At 39.5% G+C, this 21110-nt stretch overlaps 1 protein-coding gene across 1 annotated transcript in view; it reads left to right on the forward strand.

Moving 5' to 3' along the window:
- VPS50 (VPS50 subunit of EARP/GARPII complex) overlaps positions 1–21110 on the forward strand; it is a 96961-nt gene that overhangs the window by 2776 nt on the left and 73075 nt on the right. Inside the window, exons 3-8 of the mRNA XM_059818341.1 lie at positions 9523–9645; positions 10263–10334; positions 15190–15243; positions 18758–18828; positions 19255–19372; positions 19462–19497. Of these exons, the coding sequence (XP_059674324.1) occupies positions 9523–9645; positions 10263–10334; positions 15190–15243; positions 18758–18828; positions 19255–19372; positions 19462–19497 (474 nt within the window). The remainder of the gene's footprint in view (positions 1–9522; positions 9646–10262; positions 10335–15189; positions 15244–18757; positions 18829–19254; positions 19373–19461; positions 19498–21110) is intronic.

Below are 21110 nucleotides of genomic sequence, written 5' to 3' on the forward strand. Positions count from 1 at the left end.
TAGCCTGTATAGTTCTAGTCTTGATATTTAGTCTCTTCATGGTTTTGGTGGCATAAATATATTTCATAGTTTCATGGTTTTAATCTTCAGCATAAATAATTAATTTCATGTTCTACTTTAAATGTTATAGCTTTAGAGTAATAATAGGTTTTTGGCTTTTTTTGGGGGTCTCTACTTACATGATGCCAGCTCACTCTTGTCTCACAAATCATGCTGAATAATCTGGGTGTGAGGGAACAAGTGTCACAATATTTGACTGCTCCTTATACCCTGTTGATCTGAGTGGATGATTCACAAGACTTGCTGCAGATTTTCTTTATTATTTTTCCCTAATTTGGACTTTGCCTTTAACCAATAAGATATTTAAATTACTGGCTTGAATTTGGATGCCTTATTTTACAATAGTTTAAAAAAAAACAAACCACAAACCAAAACCCACCTTGTGTTTCTTTGTCTCTATGTAAGTACTGTGTAATATGTTGCTTGTGCTGAGGCAGACCAGAAAATCAGTATTAGTGTATATTTTAAAAAATCAAGTAACAATCTCTGAATTGGTACATAATACTCTGTTAAACAGTGGCCAATATATTGATTTCAAAGAGTGAAAGTATTCATTTGCAGTGATGTTGAAAGAACTGTCTCATCTCCACGGCTTAGATTTCAAAATTGCAGATTCCTGCCACCCACTAAGCATCCAGTTTCAAACTGTCTTTTTTGCCAAGTTGACTATCCAGGTAAAAGTAGATGTAGGGTATCTTGGCTGGATTTCCATTCTGTAGTAGTTGGATGTTATGTGTCTGGTAAGCCTATGCCTTGTATCAATAACAATGGGAAAACAAATACCTCTCAATAATTTGTATTTTTTTCATACATTTATGTCAAATATTTGTAACGTGAGAACATTATCTGCAACTGTTCTGCAAACAGAATCTCACTGCAGTTACGAATTCTGTGCCTGAAAAGACAAGATTGCATTGACATTAGAATTTTTCACCTGATTACTTTTTTTTAAAGTTGATAAAATTAGAGTATTATTCTCTTTGGTGCCACAGAATAAGACTTTTATATTTTTCAGTTTTTTTTCCTTCCATAATGTTTTAGGTGAGTAGTTCGCAAAATAACTGTACATTGTATATTCAGAATATAGATTCTGAGTTGCTTACGTTAACTTTTACCTTCTCAACAAGCTGTATTGAGTCTCTGAAACTCTTACAAATTTGCCTGGTTATCTGATTATCTGGATGATGCTCTTAGTCATATGGTTTAGTTTTAGGTGGTCCTGTGAGGAGCAGGGAGTTGGACTCAATGATCCTTATGGGTCCCTTCCAGCTTGAGATATTCTGATTCTAAGAGAATGTTGAATAAAACTACTGTGTTTTGATCAGCTTAACTCCTGGCTACGGTCCCAAGCCATTTGTCACGGTAACTTTACTTCCAGCCCTTTTCTTTTAGAGGAAGGATTTATATTGTCATGCCTCCTTAACTTTGCTAAAACCTTTATTGTAGGATGTTACTTTTCAAATGATGAGAAATTGGATGAGGCACTGTAATATGTCTTCTGTCACTGTACGCATACATTCAGATACCCTTTCTTGAAAACAGGAATTTTGGGGGGTGGGGTGGGGGGAGATGTTGTCTGTGTTTGTGGTATGAATAACCGTCAAGGAGATTAGGTTTCACTACTGCACAGAAGTGGAATGTCATTGATCTTTCGGATATTGGTATTTGTTTTGAACTGAAGCTATATTCGATGCCATGGCAACATACTGATGCCACAAATCAATTGCGTTATAATTATACGGTCAAGCAGCTTTGCTGGGTAATTGAGGTTAATGCCTCTCAATAATTATTTTATAATAATGGACAAGTTTGGTAAAGGGAATTCACTTTTGAATGCAAAAGTAAAGGCTGAAGAAAAGGTGCAGATTTTTAAAGGCAAAGAGTAAAAGCATAACTTCATACTGTTGCAGGCTGCTATTTGAAAGCATATGTTCTCTGCTGCCATGTTTTAGTGACTGTTTTTGTTTGTATCTTGAATAAGAAAAGTCTGAAGCTCACCAGCCAAATACTGTTTTAATGATAGAATGGTTATGTTGTTGCACTTTCATCATCACACTTCCACATTCAAAGTGGTATCTCCAGATTGATTTAGGGCAAGTTACCGAAAATTTCAAACGCTGAGTTAAAGCTATACAGGAGTATACAGAATGAAAGGCCGCAGAGCCAGCATGAGTTACTGGAAAGATCACAAGCCACTGATAGATAATGCTAACTCTAGGGACAAACCCATGTTTTCAAAATTAGGGACTGTCACACTAGTTTGGAGGTCAAATGGGAAATATGGAGCACAGGAGGAAGAATATGTTGATGTTGCATCCCCTGAGGGGGAAAAGCAGCAAAATTAATTTGGGTCTTGGTATCTGAGAGTTATTGGTTTGCTGACTGGTGGCTTGCTGGCAAGCATGTTAAAGTGATCACTGTGCTCCTCAATTTTTCATTTTTTATTTTTAAACAATGAAATGATTTGGTACCTGAATATTTTACTGAATACCTCTGAGTGTATGCACTCACATTAACCAGTACTCCAATAAGTTCTGCAGCTATCTTGAAAAATTTCAATTTGCTTTCATCATATGAAGGAAATCGTCAGCAAACTTGCTTTACTTTCTGTTGTAATACAGACTCATACCACCAACTCGGTCACAGAGAGAAGTAAGTGTATAATAGTTTAAGTCTGTGACATAGTCTGTAGATAAGGCAAATCTGAACTGCAAGGCCGGATTTCTAGAAGAGAAAGTTGCCTGCAGAGGGATTTCATACCTTTTTTGATTGAGATACCTTACTTCATCTGTGTGCCTCGATCGCCCTGGGGAACTGTATTTCTTTTTGAACCATTCTGTTATTGTCAGCTTTGTTGTTTCCCAAGCTGGTAACAGTCTTTTTTAGTACATTCTGTCAAAAAAGGGTGAGATAGGTATTCTGTACGCTTGAATTCAAGTGTGTGGGGTTAATAATGAGTTGACTTTGAATTGGGTTATGTTTATCTTGATGATAATCAGCTCATACACAATATACAAATATTAGTAGACTTTGTGGCTTGTGGTGGTAAACAACACTGAAAGTTTATTTTTTAATGCTTTTCCTATAGATATAGAAGTGTGGCTTTCTTAGTCTGTGTGAGTTTCTATTTCCCCAACAGTAGCTGAGTGCTTTTCAGGAGTGCATTAAGCAGTGTTGTGACTAATATCTGTTCTATGGATCAGGCTTTGTTGTTCTCTCCACCAGCAGAATTGTTTTCACAGTGTAATGTTTGTTTTGGCAGAGTGAGGGCTTTTTAATAAGTACTCTGTATACATAGTGAAGAAGGAAAGATCAAAAGAAGGTTCTGGGCATTTCATGTGAAAGATAAGGGAATACCACAAACTTCCCTGTGGGACTGCCTTCCCTAGTGGCAGTGGATTAGCTGGGTGGTGGATTAGCTGGGGGTGGGGGAAAAAAGGAAAAAAAAAAAAAAAGTTTTGAGGTGAGCTTATAGATATAGTTATACATAAATGATGAGGCATATATAATATTTATATATATATTTTATTTAGATAAAATTAAAAGATTGTGTGTGTGTATATATATATTAAAAAATACTTTTATACTTTATTTCATGGTGGTAGGATGTTGTGGTGTACCTGCTGATTGAATGTGTTGAGCAGGGCCCTCATCCTGGTATTTAGGATTAGCTTTTAACATAGATGTTATCCAAGTTCAGAATGGAGGGATATAAATTGACAACATCTTCATTAGTGTGTTTTTGGCTCATGACAAAGAGAGGGAGGCTGTGTCCAAATGAGTACAGCGCAGACTTGGCCCTTAGCACTCTCTGTGTAGAGGTGCATAGGCTATTGCTGACCTTCAGCTTCTAATTAGATTAGAAACTTTTTAGATTTTTTTTCTTTCCTCTGAGTAGTATCAGTTAACTTTTTTCAGTGTCTTCACTTCCCAAGTCTTTTGGTTGATAGTGACTGGAATGCAGAAGGTGTTTGCTTCAACTTTCTACCAGTAATGCTTCATTCAACAGAGCAATATTGGTTTTGGTGTTACAAGCAGCGTAGAATACAAGGATGGTGGGAGTGTGACACACTGGGAAATAGCTGGGTAAGTCATCTGAAACTTGCTGAACTGCATTTCAGATGAGTCTGTAATGAAATGACTCTTCTGAAATGTATTTCAAAGAATTGCCACAGGCTCCTAGATCTGTAAACTTCTGTTTCCATAGAACAGGAAGGCAAAATGATGTCAGAACTGTGTGGACCACTGTGTTTTATTTGGTAACGGCTTCTCCAAGTATGCAAACCTGTCAGACAGATACGGTTTTCTTTTTCTGTTTTTTTTTTTTTTTTTTTTCTTTTTACTTTCTCTCCCCAGAAACTTGTCTCTCACTGATCTATTTAGGTGGCATTATGAGAGACCTGCTGCTTAGGGTTGCACTAATCGTAACCTGAAAGGAAGTATGTTTGACAGGATAAATTGTCTTTCTATGAAAGTGTGATCTAAAGTACTGACAAAAAAAAAAAAATTTGCACATTTGGCACCACAAGTGATGCAAGTTTTATGTAGGAGGTGAAGTCTCTTGCTGAACAAAACTTCGGAAGAATTAGTAGCCCATGAAACAGCATCTTAGATGGCTGTGTTGGCCCATTATTGCTTGGAGAGTTCCTACTGCTGAACATGTGTATTAACCTGGGCAGGTGGCTTGGAATGAATACTATGGGGTCCACCTTGCCAATGTGCTGCTCTTCCTGATCTCCTGTGTATCTTATTGATTCAGTTTAGCAATGGTGAAGTTCTTTCTGTGATTGTCATCACAGAATGTCCCAATTTTTTATAGGTTTTTCTGCTCAGAATAGCACTTGGAATTGCTGAATTTACACAAAATTGATATAAAATTTACTGACAAGTGTGTTTTAATGTTGACTTTTTTCTTTAAAGGCAGAAATTTAAGTGGCAATAGTTAGAAAACTTTTGAAGTGGAAAAGTGCCGTGAGGGATTTAGTAGAGCTTCTTTCTCTGCCTTTGCGAAGTGTGTGAGTACTAGCTCCACAGTGCCAAATCTGGCCTTCCCTGAGGCCCCTGAAACTATGGGCTTTGTATGTACATAGTAAAATTTTTTTTGTATCTCTAATTGAAGGGATGAAGAAAATCGAATACCAGCAAATAAACTTTAGCCAAGGATGTTTGCTTCCTTCAGTGATGAGTGAATAGATTGGCCTTGAGTGTGTTAGTTATTTGAAATTAGTGGAGCATGATGCACTGGAAGCTGCAGTTTATCAAGGCATAAAGTCTGGTGGCAGATAGTGTAATTTCTATGGGAGCTTAAGTTTATCCTGGAGAGTTGTTCTCACTAGTCTGCTTTTCTAGAAAGAATGAACAAGATAAAGAAAAAGCATGTCCATTTAATAAATATTTTCCTAGGTAGTGTTTTCGCAAGAAACACGGAGATGAACGATCTTTCTGAGACAGGATAAAATGGTTTCTTAGTAATTTTCCTACCTGCATTGGCATCAGCTTTATTTTTGCGCTGAAAACTGTGGTCTTCTACAAAGACAAAAAGGTCATTAAGTTTCACTGAAATGCTAATATTAAAAACAACCCTCCCAATTTATTATCACATGGCTCTACATCCCAGAATGTGTCCACGATGGCTTTCTTAATACATCTTCAAGGGATGTCAGTCACCATTGACCTATGGCATTGACATATCATTTCACCAATATGACAAGATAGCAGTAGTCTAGAAATTCAAATGATCCTAAAGATTTCTTCTTGGGTTTAGTTTTTCTTCTTTTTTCTTTTAACAAACAACCGTGCAGGAACTTGTAGCCAAATATCAGATGATAAATTAGATGATTCCATTTGCAATGGTTCGGTGGACAAATTAAACTGACCCTGTTGTCTCTCTTGGGTAATTTTTAATTTTAGCTTCATATAGCTAAAACTCAATGTACTGTAAAGTGTTAATTTATAGAGGAATGTACAGCATAAAGTTGCCATTTGTTAGGGACTTCAGAGGGCAATAATTTTTTGTTTGTTTGTTTTAAAGGACAGGAATACATATGGTTAGATAATAGATTCATTGCTTTATATATAAAAATATTGGAAGAGCAGTATGCCATTGAACCTGAATGTGCGCATCCTTTGCCAATCCATGCACCTTCATGCGATGGAAACCAAAAAACCACAGATTAAAACTTGAAACAGAGTCTCTCTAGGGCCAGTTTTGTTTAATATCTTTATTGATCATCTGGATGAGGAAATCGAGTGCTCCCTCAGCAACTTTGCAGACAACACCAAGCTGGGCGGGAGTGTTGATCTGACTGAGGGTCGGAAGGCTCTGCAGAGGGATCTGGACAGGCTGGATCCATGGGCCCAGGCCAACTGTACGAGGTTCAACAAGGCCAAGTGCTGGGTCCTGCACTTGGGTCACAACAACCCCATGCAATGCTACAGGCTTGGGGAAGAGTGGCTGGAAAACTCCCTGGCAGAAAAGGACCTGGGCGTGTTGATCAACAACCGGCTGAAGATGAGCCAGCAGTGTGCCCAGGTGGCCAAGAAGGCCAACAGCATCCTGGCCTGTATCAGAAACAGTGTGGCCAGCAGGAGCAGGGAGGTGATCGTGCCCCTGTACTCAGTGCTGGTGAGGCCGCACCTCGAATACTGTGTTCAGGTTTGGGCCCCTCACTACAAGAAGGCCATTGAGGTGCTGGAGCGTGTCCAGAGAAGGGTGACGAAGCTGGTGAGGGGTCTGGAGCACAAGTCTGATGAGGAGCGGCTGAGGGAACTGGGGTTGTTCAGTCTGGAGAAGAGGAGGCTGAGGGGAGACCTTATCGCTCTCTACAACTACCTGAAAGGGGGTTGCAGAGAGGTGGGTGTTGGTCTCTTCTCCCAAGTGACTAGTGACAGGACGAGAGGAAATGGCCTCAAATTGCGCCAGGGGAGGTTCAGGCTGGATATTAGGAAAAATGTCTTTAATGAGAGAGTGGTGAAGCATTGGAACAGGCTGCCCAGGGAGGTGGTGGAGTTACCATCCCTGGAGGTGTTCAAGGAACATGTAGATGTGGCATTGTGGGACATGGTTTGGTGGGCATGGTGGTGTTGGGTTGGTGGTTGGACTTGATGATCTTACAGGTATTTTCCAACCTTAATGATTCTTTGGTTCTGTGTGATTCTAAAGGGATTATTTTTCAAGAATCTTTTCATTCTCATCCCTCATAAACTGCCTTCCTCCCCTCTGTTTCTCATGCTCTGAGTAAAGCTGAAACGTGAGGTGGAAAGGTGTCATTGCTGGGTGAGTTGTGTGGCTGGAGCTGGAGGGACAGGTCTGCCTGTGTGGAGCCCTGCCTGTCTCTTCCGTGCCGGCGTGGTGCCGCAGGCTCTTCCCTGCCGGCTCCCTGCAAACTTGTCCTGCTGGTACCATCTGCTGTCAGTGCCACACAGCTAACCCGGCCTTTGCCTTTGATCGAGTAAGATGCTGTTGCGGCTTGTGGTGTGGCGGATGTGCACTTGCTGAGAGCGGGACTGTGCGCAAAACCTGATTTTAAGAGTTTGCCTAACAAATAGCATCATTTTGCTTTGTTGTTGTTATTTATTGTTGTTATGTTGCTATTTATGTGTATTATTTCCTTATTTCTCTCACGTCTGTTGGTGCACTCCCTTCGTCCATGCCTTCCCTTGCGCAGCCCCATGCCGGGTGCCTGTGTGGTTGGGAGGTGGGTTGCTGCCTTCACCCCGTGGTGCAGGGCAGGTTTCTCCATCTCACTGCACACCAGCCAGCCGCCGCCGGGACGCGCCGGTGGCAGGGACTGAATCAGGCGTTTTCAGACGGTCCGCCTGTGGAGATCTGAGTGAGGCGCCTGGGGCCTCACGGGAGACGCAGGAGGTGGCTCCTCGATGGCCTTCCTCCGGGTTACCCTCTGCCCCATCTCGGCTCGAAGCCGCCTTGCAGCTGCGGCTTCGCCCGCGCTCCAGCGGGTGGCGCCCGAGCACCGCGCAGCGGCAGCGGGGCGGGGGCGGGGCCGGGGGCAGCCCGGCGCGCGGCGGGGCGGTGTCCATCTCCTTTGGCCTCGGCTGTGCCCGCTCGTGTCACCGAGAGGTTCCTGCCGCTCGGGGACTTGAAGTCCGGTTTTCTCTCTATCGGAGCCATTGCTTTTGCACCCCGACCCCCCCCCCCCCCCCTTTTTTTTTTTTTTCCTTTTTCCTGCCAGAGGTATTTTAGAGGAGCAGCGGCTCCTTCTGGTGCTCTTCCAAACTGTTCACTCATCACCCCTTGGTTGTCTCTAATTGCGTAGAGAAAGAGCGCCTTGCTTTGTATTTAAAATGTCGCTTTGCCTCATAACGTGTACATGTTGACCTTATTTCAACTGATGTTCAAAATAACCATGTTAGTGGTTGTTTAGTCAATCTAAAATCTGATGTCTCTAGCTGGTGAAATAAGCCCTTGAGCTCTTGGTGATGAAAATACTGGCACCTTGTCGCACTGTAACAACTCAGCGTTGTTGGGAGGCTTGGGATCTTTATGGGACACTTCAGACCGCTGAATTGCTTCACCAGGGTTAAATTCCAATATCGAGCAATTTGATCCATTTTATCTTCATTTTTGGTGAAAGCATATCCTGGCACTTCTCCCTTCTGAGTTTCTAATAAAGGATTTTCATTCCTTCGGTGGGAACAAACTCCAGGAGAGGGCTAGTATCAGTTGAAAAGTCTAGTAGGAGGGAAAGAGGAGGCTCAGGCTCAGTCCTCGGTTTGTTGCGATAAGTGGAAGCAGCTGGGTTGTTGAGAAGAACTTCCAGGGGAGATCGTGACAGCAAGGAAGGGCTTGCTTACCTTTTGAATATTAGCTTTCAGAAAGCTGACTGCACATCTCTGCTTAGACCATCCTGCTAGTCAGAGAAAAATCTGAAATCTGTTAATTTTGTGCAAAGAAGGCAGATCTGTTCTGGTTTTGCCTGTAAAAAATCCAAGTGTTTAATGGCATGACTTTTCATTAAAGTGAATCCTGAGGGCTGAATTGAAAAGTTACACGTTTGCAGTGACACTGTCTACCTTACGTTTACAAAGATGATTCTTCTGGTTTAAAAAATTCAAGTTTTATTTCTTATGTTTTTGTGTTGGGTTTTTTTTTCTTCTGCAGAAATAGCCTGCCAATTTATTTTTACTTTATTATGAGAATTTCTCAACTTCAGGAGGAAGAAACTGTGGACTCAACATGCATTTGTGCCATAAATGTATTGATAAAGAAGTGTTTAAGTGATCTGAAACACTGAAGTCTGCACTATGTTCTTTGAAAAGTTTTAAATATCTTACTGTTTGTAATGGGAAGAACAAGCCACAGTGTATTCATCTTTCTGTTCTTTGCCATTGCTTCTTGTACTAATGTTGTAAATGGCTTTTGAAAAATACTTGTTTTGGTAAAACGTTGTTCTTGTTAGGGTGTGATATTACATCAAGGAAATCCTTTTTTGTTTTGTGAAGGAAGAGCTCAGAGAACTACGAGAAGAACCAACTGATCCTCAAGCTCAGCAAGAAATAATTAACAGCATTGAAGAAGTTTATTTTTCCAATGATTCCTTTGATATTGTGAAGTATGAGTTAGAGGTAAGTTGTCGTCTTAAAAGAAAAGACAGTAATATTACAAAAAGTGAGGGTCGAAAGTGTGCTTGTTTCAATTAGCTGCTTTTCGTTGTGTTTCTTATACCTTGCGTTTATGCAAAACTGTACCCTCCCACCTCATCTTGCGGTTATGTGGAGCTTCTAGCATATAGTATTGGTATGGAGTCTCTTTTTTTAACGTGGTAGAATTAATACCAGTTTTGCTAACAGGCACTCATAATTTAAACTTTTGTGAAAAAGCCAAAATAGTTGGAGGGGGGGGAAAATAATCCATTCTGTATTTTGGGTATTTTTTTTAGCAAACTGACTGAGACATAATAATTCCAGTGATTGGGGGGGTTGTGTGTATGCATATACGGCTTAAAATAAGGTGACTTTGAGGTAATTATGATATTATATAATGTAATTATAATAATACATAGTTTCTCTTAAAACTGATTTATTTCAGTATCCATCATTTGAAATAGTGGATTAATTCTGCAAATTAGATTGCAGAAGCAATAAAAATGTTTCTTTAATGGAATTGATTGTTTAGTTAATACTGCATGTGTATTTAGCATCTTTTAATTTCTTACTGAATTTCATTTGTTGTTTCCATGCAGAGGCTTCCTCCAGTACTTAGTCTTCAAGAACTGGAAGAGTACAGAGACAAATTAAAACAACAGCAAGCTGCTGTAAGTAGTTTCCTCTGTACCCTCAGGCAATTTGTTGTATTGCCTGTAAGTATAGCCAGAAGTGTAACTGAAAAAGTTTTGATTTCTTAAACGCATTAGATATTAAGCATTTTTTCTTTTAATATTATGTTGTGTGGTTATTTTTTTTATCGTGGAAAATCATATCAGTAAATCATATAATCATATGAAAACATGGAAGTAAATCTTGGTCATAAGTATTGTAACAATGAGCAAACGTGCTAACTGTTTCTTTAGAAACTTGATTTTCTCAGTGTTCAGTTTTTCCTATGTATTGCAAGAAAAGTAATGTACAACACAGCGCTGAATAGTGCAGTAGTAACTCTTTTTTTGAGGGATTTCTGGCAACGTAAAACATAAAATGTTTGAAAAAAATCTTTCCTTAGAGTTGCTATTTTCTCTTATTTTTCATTTGCCAATTTGTTAATCATCCACAAGGGTTTCTAGTGAATACTGGTACAGAGTTATTACATAATAAAACAAATGAAATGGAACAATGTGTAATAACTATAATTACGGGGGGAAATCAGAGTTGCAGCTTGTGAAAAGTACTTGTTACATTTCAGGGTTTTTAAATTATTGATTCATTGCTCTTTTAAAGATGAATAATATGGTACAGGGAACAAATGTATTAACTGTGGCATTTGGAGAGTATCTGCAAGTAAAATAACGGTAATAATCCTAATTCATGTCTTTAAATGAATGAGATGTGCAGAAGGAGAATATTGGATGTTAACAATACATAGGCAACAAGTTCCTTCTTCCCAAGACTACTTTTCCCAGATTAAACCTATGAAATTTTCTAAAATATTAGCGAGAAGTTGAGCAAATGAATATTCTGTGTTTCTCACCAAGAGGTGTAAGGAAAGAAGTTGAAAGTGGGTGGTGGTTTTTGATTTTGTGGTGGGTTTTGGTTTTAGGGTTTTTTGTTTGTTTGTTTTGGGTTTTTTTGGTTTTTTAAATGTTTAAGAGGACATCTGGTAGTGACTTAGTTTTGCAAGGAAATACAGTCAAGTCTGAGAGACAACTTCATTGAGATATGCTGGATAATCCTAATACTTGTTGTCTATGTCTTGGCCATTCTGCCTAGGGGAGTTTGTTTCAGTGCATGCTGCTGCTGAAACGTGAGCTGGAAGGTGCATGCAGCTAAGGAATAACAGGGGTGAGAACTGAGCATGAGGTTTCCAGGAAATATTGCCCAGATGTGCCTTTCTTTTAGAAAACAAACAAACAAAAACGCTCAAAGCCAGAACTTTTGACAAGAAACATGTGTCCAATGCTTCCCCCACCATCCCCCCAGTCAGGATTAGGGCTTTCTTGTGTCTTCCTTAATCTAGTCTAAATGTGATTCTGCTGTAGGAAGGAAATGTTGCTTGGGTTTGTTCTCCTGCTTAGGCATGTTACAAGTTGCTAAAATTTCTTCTATGCTGTATATTATGACCTTGTGTCATATTTCCAGGTGGAGCATGAGAGACTGTTGCACATTGACTGTTGACAGGCTGGATTGATGGATGGGGGCCAATTGTATGAGGTTCAACAAGGCCAAGTGCCGGGTCCTCCACTTTGGTCACAACAACCCCAGGCAACGCTACAGGCTTGGGGACGAGTGGCTGGAAAGCTGCCCTGCAGAAAAGGACCTGGGGGTGTTGATTGACAGCCGGCTGAATATGAGCCAGCAGTGTGCCCAGGTGGCCAAGAAGGCCAACGGCATCCTGGCCTGTATCAGAAACAGTGTGGCCAGCAGGAGTAGGGAGGTGATCGTGCCCCTGTACTCGGCGCTGGTGAGGCCGCACCTCAAATCCTGTGTTCAGTTTTGGGCCCCTCACTACGAGAAGGACATTGAGGTGCTGGAGCGTGTCCAGAAAAGGGCAATGAAGCTGGTGAGGGGTCTGGAGCACGAGTCTTATGTTGTTCAGTCTGGAGAAGAGGAGGCTGAGGGAAGACCTTATCGCTCTCTACAATTACCTGAAAGGAGGTTGCAGAGAGATGGGTGTTGGTCTCTTCTCCCAAGTGACAAGTGACAGGACAAGAGGAAATGGCCTCAAGTTGCGCCAGGGGAGGTTTAGACTGGATATTAGGAAAAGTGTCTTTAATGAGAGAGTGGTGAAGCATTGGAACAGGCTGCCCAGGGAGGTGGTTGAGTCACCATCCCTGGAGGTATTTAAAAGCCATGTGGATGAGGTGCTTAAGGACATGGTTTAGTGGTGGACTTAGCAATGTTAGGTTAACGGTTGTGCTTGATGATCTTAAAGGTCCTTTCCAACCTAAACTATTCTATGATTCTGTGTTTTCTTCTCCTGACTCAATTACTGTCCATTTATCGTGTGATACGTCTTTTAGATTCATGTCTATCTTAAAGGACATTAGTGTCCTTCACGGAAGACAGTACTGCAGAATATTGTGTGTTGTTAGTTCAGTCCTAAAAGTATTTTAATGCTGATTGTGAATAGATTATTAGATGGAGGACTCAGGAAGTCTGTTGACAGATCACACAATACCTCTGTTTTTGAAAAAGAATAAATACTGGCTCTTTCACTTCAGTGCCTGTATCTATAGCTGACATACGAATTTACAGTAGAGATAATTCCAATTTGTAAGTTTTTGTAACACAAAGCACTCAAACGAGAGTGAATTATAGGTAATAGAGCTCTGGTCTTCCCCTTCTCACTGATTGTTACCATCTACTTTTGCACAGCTGATCTTGGTCATGCCTTTGTTTTCTGGGTCGCTATAGACTCCATATTTTCTGTAGTTTTCTCATTACAGTTTTCCGTTCTGTTGGATGGATTCCAACTCACTCAAGAGTTCTTTAATATGTGTATCGTGACAGCTTTAATTTGTCTAATCATCTTGGTACAGACAATTTGAATTAGGAGGCTTTTTAGTTGTATGTCTGTTTGGCTTCATTTTAATTAGTAGACTGATATCCTCAGCTGTATCTATTTTTTTTTCCTTCAGAAGATGAAATATTTTTTCCTGATGTGATTAGGAAAGAGAAAATAGTTTTCCAGAAAATTTTTTTGTCCCCTCAAAGAACATTTTTGTTTGCATGCATTGATAACTGCAGCCACATTTATTGCTAGCAATTGCAATTCTGGATTCCAAAAGTTAAGAATTAAAAAATAAGTCAACACAATTGTATTGAAGATGCCAAAAGGGGTGGGACAATTTGGAAATGAATGGAAGTAACCTGGGGTAATATAGCTCACCCAAAAGAAGGGAAAGACAATAGCTTGGAAGCTCAGAAAAGTAGTATCACTTAAGTTCAGGGAAAGAAAAAAAAAATAAAAATGGCTGTGTCAGATGCTTGACAGTGTTGAGGTTGTCATTAGTCAAGGGCAACTGAGAACTTGAAAACAAAAAAAAGCAATGTAAAAACTGAGAATGAAACACATCTTTTATTCATGTGTACTGCTTGATGAATCCCTTTAACAGTGAAGGATCAAACCACTAGATTTGTACTAGGGGAATGCATGACTAGCAGGTATATTCCTGTTCTAAAGTTTTTACAGGTACAGGACTAGTGGGAAGAACAGGTTGGAAAAGGGAGGTGAAAATTTCACAGCATATAGATTGTGCAGTGAACAAAACTTTAAAGCCCAAAGGTCATGTAGGCTTGTGTAGCTTTTGGTCTGATAACATCCTTCCTGCCCCCACCCTGCTCTGGAGTGGTTCTTTTGCTGTCCTGCAGAAGAAAGCTGTATTATTTACAGAACAACTAAGAGGTTTTAAAATAGTTTTGTGATTCTGGACGTTTTTTAATATGGAAGGAGGAAAGCATAGCTAGATATGTGCCCCTTGTCCAGATTGCCAACGGGTGGTATCAGAGTACTTTGAAGACCATTTGTGTGCAGGTGCTCTTCCAGAGGATGGGAACTGACCTGGGGGAGCCACTGTAAGTTTGTTATGGGAATGCTGATTGAAGATCCCAACTTTGTGCTATATTTGACTAAGCAGGCAAATATGTAAAAACCTCCTCATCTCTCTTTCCCAGTAGTGCTTTGTGGGCTGGCTGACTGTCGTAGGCAGTTTTATTTTGTTTTCATTTCTGGGAGTATTGTTCCCCAAGAAGAATATAGAGCAATACCAATAATTTCTTTGTCGTGTTTGAAACCGTTTCTTCTTAAATATTTGTGGTCCCTGCTGAAAAACAAAAGAAAACACACTATTCTCAAGCTTGCGTTTATGTGACTGTTAGTGTTGGATTTTTTTTTTAAGCTTGTGTGTTTGCGCACAAGAGACTGATCAAGGTAGCAATGCCCAATTTTAAATTCAGTACAGACAGCAGCTCTCAGTAGCATTCCGCTTACTGCTAGTTCAGAACAATGGAGAAAACTTTAAAATATGCATGTTCTGTGTGCTAAAGAAAGGGTATAATGTGTACAGGGTGAATATTCATTTTGACATGGATTTTATTTAATACAATGTCAGTCTGAAAGGTAAGTGTCGTTATGGTGTTCTTAGATCTCCATGGTAGGTGGTTAACTTAAATTTGTATTCTAGCAGTAGCATAAACAGAATGTAAACACTTGCAGTGTCCCATATTATTTCTATTTTCTGTTATAGCATGTTCTTTAACAAGCAGAGAGGTAAGGGATTAATTTAAAAATGCCCACTAATTCCTAGGTGGAACTGTAAATATTTTTCTTACCTTGCTTCTAAGGAAAGTTGACTGTAATTTTTAGGATTTTTTTATTTTGTTGCGGCATATTTATTAATAAATTTGAAAACTACAGAACTAAATGATGCAGAGTCGCAAACTTGTAGAACATTAGTATAGGGATGGCCTACTTAATTGAGATTGCTATGTATCACATGTAATATTCTTCTTTTTAAGGTATCTAAGAAAGTTGCAGACTTGATTCTTGAAAAACAGCCTGCATATGTTCAGGTAAGACAATAACAGGCGCTTTTTGAGAGTAAACCACTCCATTTTGTGGTGTTACAATGCTGCGTTTGTTTCATTGGGGATTAAATCTAGTAATTTGTTAGTAGAGATGCTAGTGCCTGGTTGGAACTAACTGTCTATGTTTGCTAAACCTCTATGTGTAGAGGGAAAAGAACCAAGGGCATATTGAGCTGGAGGCCCTTAGGATGATAAAGGCTTTGGCATATGACATTTTTAAGAAGGCTCTTTGAAAACATGAATTCACAGGCTTGACTAATATCTGTAATGGACTTAAACACAGGCACTAAAGAAGCTCCTGTTCAGGAATGGTTTCAGGTCTTCTTCCATAAGAGAAAACAGCAATGACCTTTCTTACAAGCACTTAACCAGAAACCTGCCACCAATCTCAGGCAGTCGTGAGAAGAAATCACCTAAGAGAAGACTGGGCTGGAAGTAGAACCTCAACATGTCAAAGATCTCTGAGAGCAAAACAAAGCAAAACTGCTTTAGCTGCTTGCAGTAGAATATTGGCACAGCTTCTTTCCTTGCTCTCAAAACATAATTGGAACAGCTGTCGTAATGATTCTCTAAAGAGAAGGTATTGGGTTTTTTTTTTCTACCCATATTTGTGGACGTGGCATTGTTGGACATGGCTTAATGGGCATGGTGGTTTTTTTTTTTTTTTTTTTGATGGTTGGACTTGATGATCTTACAGGTCTTTTCCAACCTTAGTGATTCTGTGATTTATTTTTAATAATGCCCCTATACATTTGGTCAGCTCTGCCTGATTTTATCTGGTCTTTCCAGGAAATGACAGTGAGATTTCTTCAAAGTGAAGACTTAGGATTGTTACCAAAGTAGTCTGGGAATTATCCTGTGGTGGGTAATTCTGTGTGTGTACACCACCTTGTGTAAGCATTGTCGTACTAGTGATTATGGCGATTCTCGTTTTGGTCAAGAAGCTGGAGAGGCTGTGGGAGGGCAACAATGGCTGCATTTGGTGGTGGAGGTCTCTCCTTTTTTATTCCTCCTCTCCTTTCTCCTCTCCTCTCCTTCCTTGTTAACCTTCTTCCTGTTACATCCCTCCCTTCCTTGCCTCCTGCTTCTCAGCCGATACACTGTTGCTGCAGGCTAGGGCTTGTACTTCCTGGGTGTTAACCTGCTGTAGGTGTCATGGAGCTGGAATTACTTTCCTCTTTCATCCAGGGGCACAACTTCCTCTTCTGGTCGCTTGTACTTGTGGCCCACGCATCCAGCCTTAGTGACCTTGCGAGTGTCCTATCTGTGCTCTGGCATTTTGCTGGGTAGAAGGAGGAGTGCTACCGTTTAAAGAAAAACGTGGGGGTGAGCATTGCTTGTGTCATCTCCTGCAATAGCTGGTGGAAGAAAATATTAGTAAGGGTAATATTATTTCAGTTTTAGTTAAAGGAGTCAAGTGGGAGGCTATTGCAGAAGGAGGCTGGGCAAGTGTTACTTACTATAAGATAGTGTAGAGGGGGGCAGAAAGGGTAATTGTACGGTATCAAATCCTTCTGGTATAGTTTCGCTGTTGTGCATGTTCAGAATTGATGTTGTTGAGCGAGTGCTGTTTTTTCTGAATCCAGCAGCTTCACTTTGAAACCCCCTTCTCAATGCATAATAGTATTGCGGAGAATGTGCTTCTTGCATTTTGCTGTGTAATGTTAATATTCTTATCCCAGCAACATCTTAGTGAGGTGCACGTCTTTTATACCAAGAAGTTCTTTCGGATGTTCCAAAGGGACAGTTAAAACCCCATTGTGCCAGTAAGAATCTTTTAAAAACATTTCTGGAACACATATTTGCCTGATTAAGAACACTGACGGGCTATTGACTTACGGGCACAGGCTTGCACAGAGTTATTCTTGTCAGTAGACTTACTTATCAGAGATTTCTGGTGGGCATCAGAGGACTCGCTTTCCCACTGACTCATGAAATGAATCTCCTGATGTGCTGTGGGTACTTTGTAATGGCAGCTCCAGTTCAGTGTCCAGTTACAGTAACAGGTCATTAGAAGAAGCAAAAATACAGCTGACACTTGTCTGCTGGACACGTTGTTTCCACTGTGCAAAAGAAAGTGTGATGAAGCCATGGTTTGCACCCCATTCCTATTATGAAGTACTGGTCTAACAGGCAGTACTATGGGCTGAGAGGGGCATGGCACAGACACAAGGCAAGAGGTTTACAGTTTTCCCTTCTCCTTAGGAGAGGCATGCTTTAGGAACAACCAGTGGGTGGAAGATTGTCTTTGAGAAGAGAAAAAATGTATTCAGCCTAAATGCTAGATGGAAGACTCCCTCTCTGGGGACCATTAAGCTGCATTTTCTCCCCATTCCTCTCCATCCAGTCACGTTCAAAGGAGAGATTTTACAGAATCTTCGCAAGAGACAAGATTGGAATGGAGTTGCTCCTGATTGTATGCGTTTCCTCATGAAAAAGGGGACAATGGCCTTTCAATAGCTCTGACATTTGCAAAGTGTGTTTTTAGTGAGAAGTAGGTACTGAGGAAAGTCATCTTTGAATTTGGTTCCTTAAGATATTATGCATATCAGCAAGTAAGCTGTCATTTTTCCAAAAGTAACGTTGTTAACCTAAAGGAGGAACTGGTTTTGGTGAAAGATGCAGCTCAGTGATTTGTCAGAATTACTTGCACCTTTGGAGACTGACCAGGAGTTGTTCTTAAACTGAACTGAACTTTAAACTTGTTTTTGCTTGTCATATCTTTAGAATTAGATTATTTTTCAAAGTGAAGGTCTCCCTTCTCCCCAGGGAAAGCACTTGACATGTTTTGAAATGATAAGCAGTATTTAAAAAAAAAAGAGGTTTTTTTTCTTTAGCATGGGGAGAGCATTCACTTTTCTGCAGTGCTGTTCCTAACAAAAGAAATCCTAATAGGTATATTAAAAAAATTATTTTTTTAAAGGAGTTGAGATTATGCTAGGTACTTCATGAAGTCAAAATCAAGCTAAATTCAGCTCACCCATGCTGAAGAGTTTTCAGCTGAAATTCAACAGGATACAATTAACATTCATTATGAAGTGACATCTATTAAATTGGTAGAACACCAGTGCTTCTAAACAAGAAAATGCTGGGTGATACATGATTTTTTTGTTTGTTTTGTTTTGCTGCTCTCTGGCATATTGATGCAAATTAAACCCTGTGCTGCTGTCCCTGAAGCTTTGATCATTCTGCTGTGGTGCATTAATGGTATAGAGATTCTTAGGCTAAATGTACAGTATATAAATGTAGAAGGTCCCACTGCAATGAAAATGGATTTCAAGTATCTATCTTCAAAAGAGAAATGTATTTTAAAAGATAGTTTATATTAATGTTACATTCCAGTGCTTAGCATATATAAAATGATGAAACAAATAATACATAAAGTAACTCTACAAAGTTACTATAATACCTCAAGAGAAACCTACTAATCACTAGTCTTAGCTGGTGTGTAGCACGACTTTTAACTTGTATATTTATTTAACCTGTTGTCTCTCTGTAGGAACTTGAACGTGTTACATCATTGCAGACTGGCCTTCAGTTAGCAGCTGTTATTTGCACAAATGGAAGAAGGTATGTTGCTTAAATAATGGCAGAGATTGAAAGGGGGGAAAAGTACTTAAGAAATCTGTAAACCCAGGAAGTTTGCTTGCTGATGATATTTCCTATTTATGTGCTGAATGGAAGCAGCAGTAGTAGTTAAAAATACTGAAACAAATACCAGCTGCTTTCTCTCTTGCAGCTCTTAGTTTTTCAATTGGGAGTTCTCTTTAAAACAGGAACCTTTTGAGATACACCTTTGATCCACAGACAAGTTCTGCCGAAGAGAAGATGTACCTTCTTAGTAGTCTGTTGGTATCATCTCAATTTCTGTGTTTCCCTAACAATGCTGAAAATCTTATTTTCTAGCATGTATTTTGACGGACATGTTAGAATTTGTTAGAAATAAGTTTTATTTTACATATTGTTGAAGATTATGTTCATTTTTAACTTTTGCAGACACCTGAATATAGCAAAGGAAGGCTTTACACAAACTAGCTTGGGGCTTCTTGCAAATCAAAGGAAAAGACAGTTGCTTATTGGACTGCTAAAGTCTCTGAGAACAATAAAAACACTGGTATGTACAATTGTTTTTGTTCAACGGCAAAATATTTTTCTTCATTTTTTGTGTAGTTATCACTTTTTTTTTTATTATTTTCTTTTTAGCAAAGAACTGATGTGCGTTTAAGTGAGATGCTGGAGGTAAGTCCCTGCCAGACTATTACAATTTGAAGCTATTCTAAGTCTACTTTTGTTAGTCATCTTAATTTTGTCCCTTCTTTCCTTCCTCTTGCAAACAGGCTATGGGGGGGTGTGTGTGGTGAAATTATATTTTTATTCTTTTTTTAAAGTGTTATGAGAAATACTTCATATCAAATTAGATAGCCCCTGTGCCGGGGGGGGGAGTATTTTCTGTTAAAGACTCAATCCTGCCTTCAGATCTGAGCACTGAGGCTTGAGTTAGTTCAGTAAGAGTGCTGTGGTCTTCACTCCCCTCCCTACTCTCAACTTACACTTCTTTTCTGGCCTTAACTTGATATTTGGAAGAAAAAAGAAGGTGAGATTTAGCTGATTGTTGAATATGCTGGGTCTGGATAAAATACTTCTACTGGTCTATTACTGTACAAATCTATATATGGGTTCCCTACTTAGTATTTTATTTGTAAGTATAGTAGCTTCTCTCCTTATTCATTGGGTTGGTTTTTTAATAGTCAGTTGTAGAAAACATTGCAGCATGCAGGCCATGTCACTGAAAATTCTACTTGTACAATATAAATATTACCTAAAAATGGAGTAGATACTGCACAGAGCAAAAATAAGATCTTGTCTTAAGGTGATTAAATTGTATGAAAGACAGCTTCAGGATTTTATTAACAGCTGTGTTTTAATCATGTAGCATAACAATTTTGACTTGCTAGTTTGCCAAATATTTACAGCTAATACTGGACGAAATGTCATTATAATAATCCCTGGTTACTAAATTTGGAAATTGAGTCTTAATAGCTGTAACTCTTAAGATTCTTTAATTCCATCTTGGGTAATACACCTTGTCTCAGCACACTTTCTTATTCTTTACCAAGAAAGAATGTATTAACTTACAGGCTGCATAAACATTGCCTTCTGCTTAGTAAGCCCTGTACAATGATTAGCTTTTCACTTCTGTGCTGTGCACAGGAAATCAGCTCTTCACTGACTACTGGTAGGAGTTGTCTTGAGGCAGAGGTGTGGGCGTTGCATCCATACACAAACCCTAATGTCTGATTACCATAATTTGCCGGTGATTTTTAAATGTTCAGGGCTGGAACTGCCCTTTCTGGCTAAGTGCAGTTTTAGAGCTGTGCTCAGTGTCTGCTCCCAATAAGGTATCCCAGATATTGGCCAGTTTACTGTCTTTACTCCAAGAAGTTAGTAGCTTGGAATATGCATGAGAGCTATTAGTAGCCATTCACAGAGGAACATTTAGAAAGGGTTCCCAGTTAAAAAAAGACCAGGCACGAAACTATAATAACTTATAGGGGTGAGCTGCATCTGGCATATATTAGTAATATATGTTATGCAAGCAGGCTTTCTGATTTGAGCTCTGTTGGACTTAATGGAGCAAGTTCCAGGTTTCCAATGGAGAAAGATGCAGAGAGCTGTAAATGCAGCAATCACTTTTAGACCAATGTACTGTTCTGTTTTCATCTAATGGATAATGTGTGAGGGTTTTTTTGTGTTTTTAGCTAAACTTGATCTGCATTAGAATGCTGCTGTTAAAACCAATTTCATTTCAGAAACTCCTTTATGATAATAGCCAAATATAAATTGCCCTTGCT

The sequence above is a fragment of the Gavia stellata genome, chromosome 6 (genome assembly GCF_030936135.1).
Source record: "Gavia stellata isolate bGavSte3 chromosome 6, bGavSte3.hap2, whole genome shotgun sequence".
Lineage (NCBI taxonomy): Eukaryota > Metazoa > Chordata > Aves > Gaviiformes > Gaviidae > Gavia > Gavia stellata.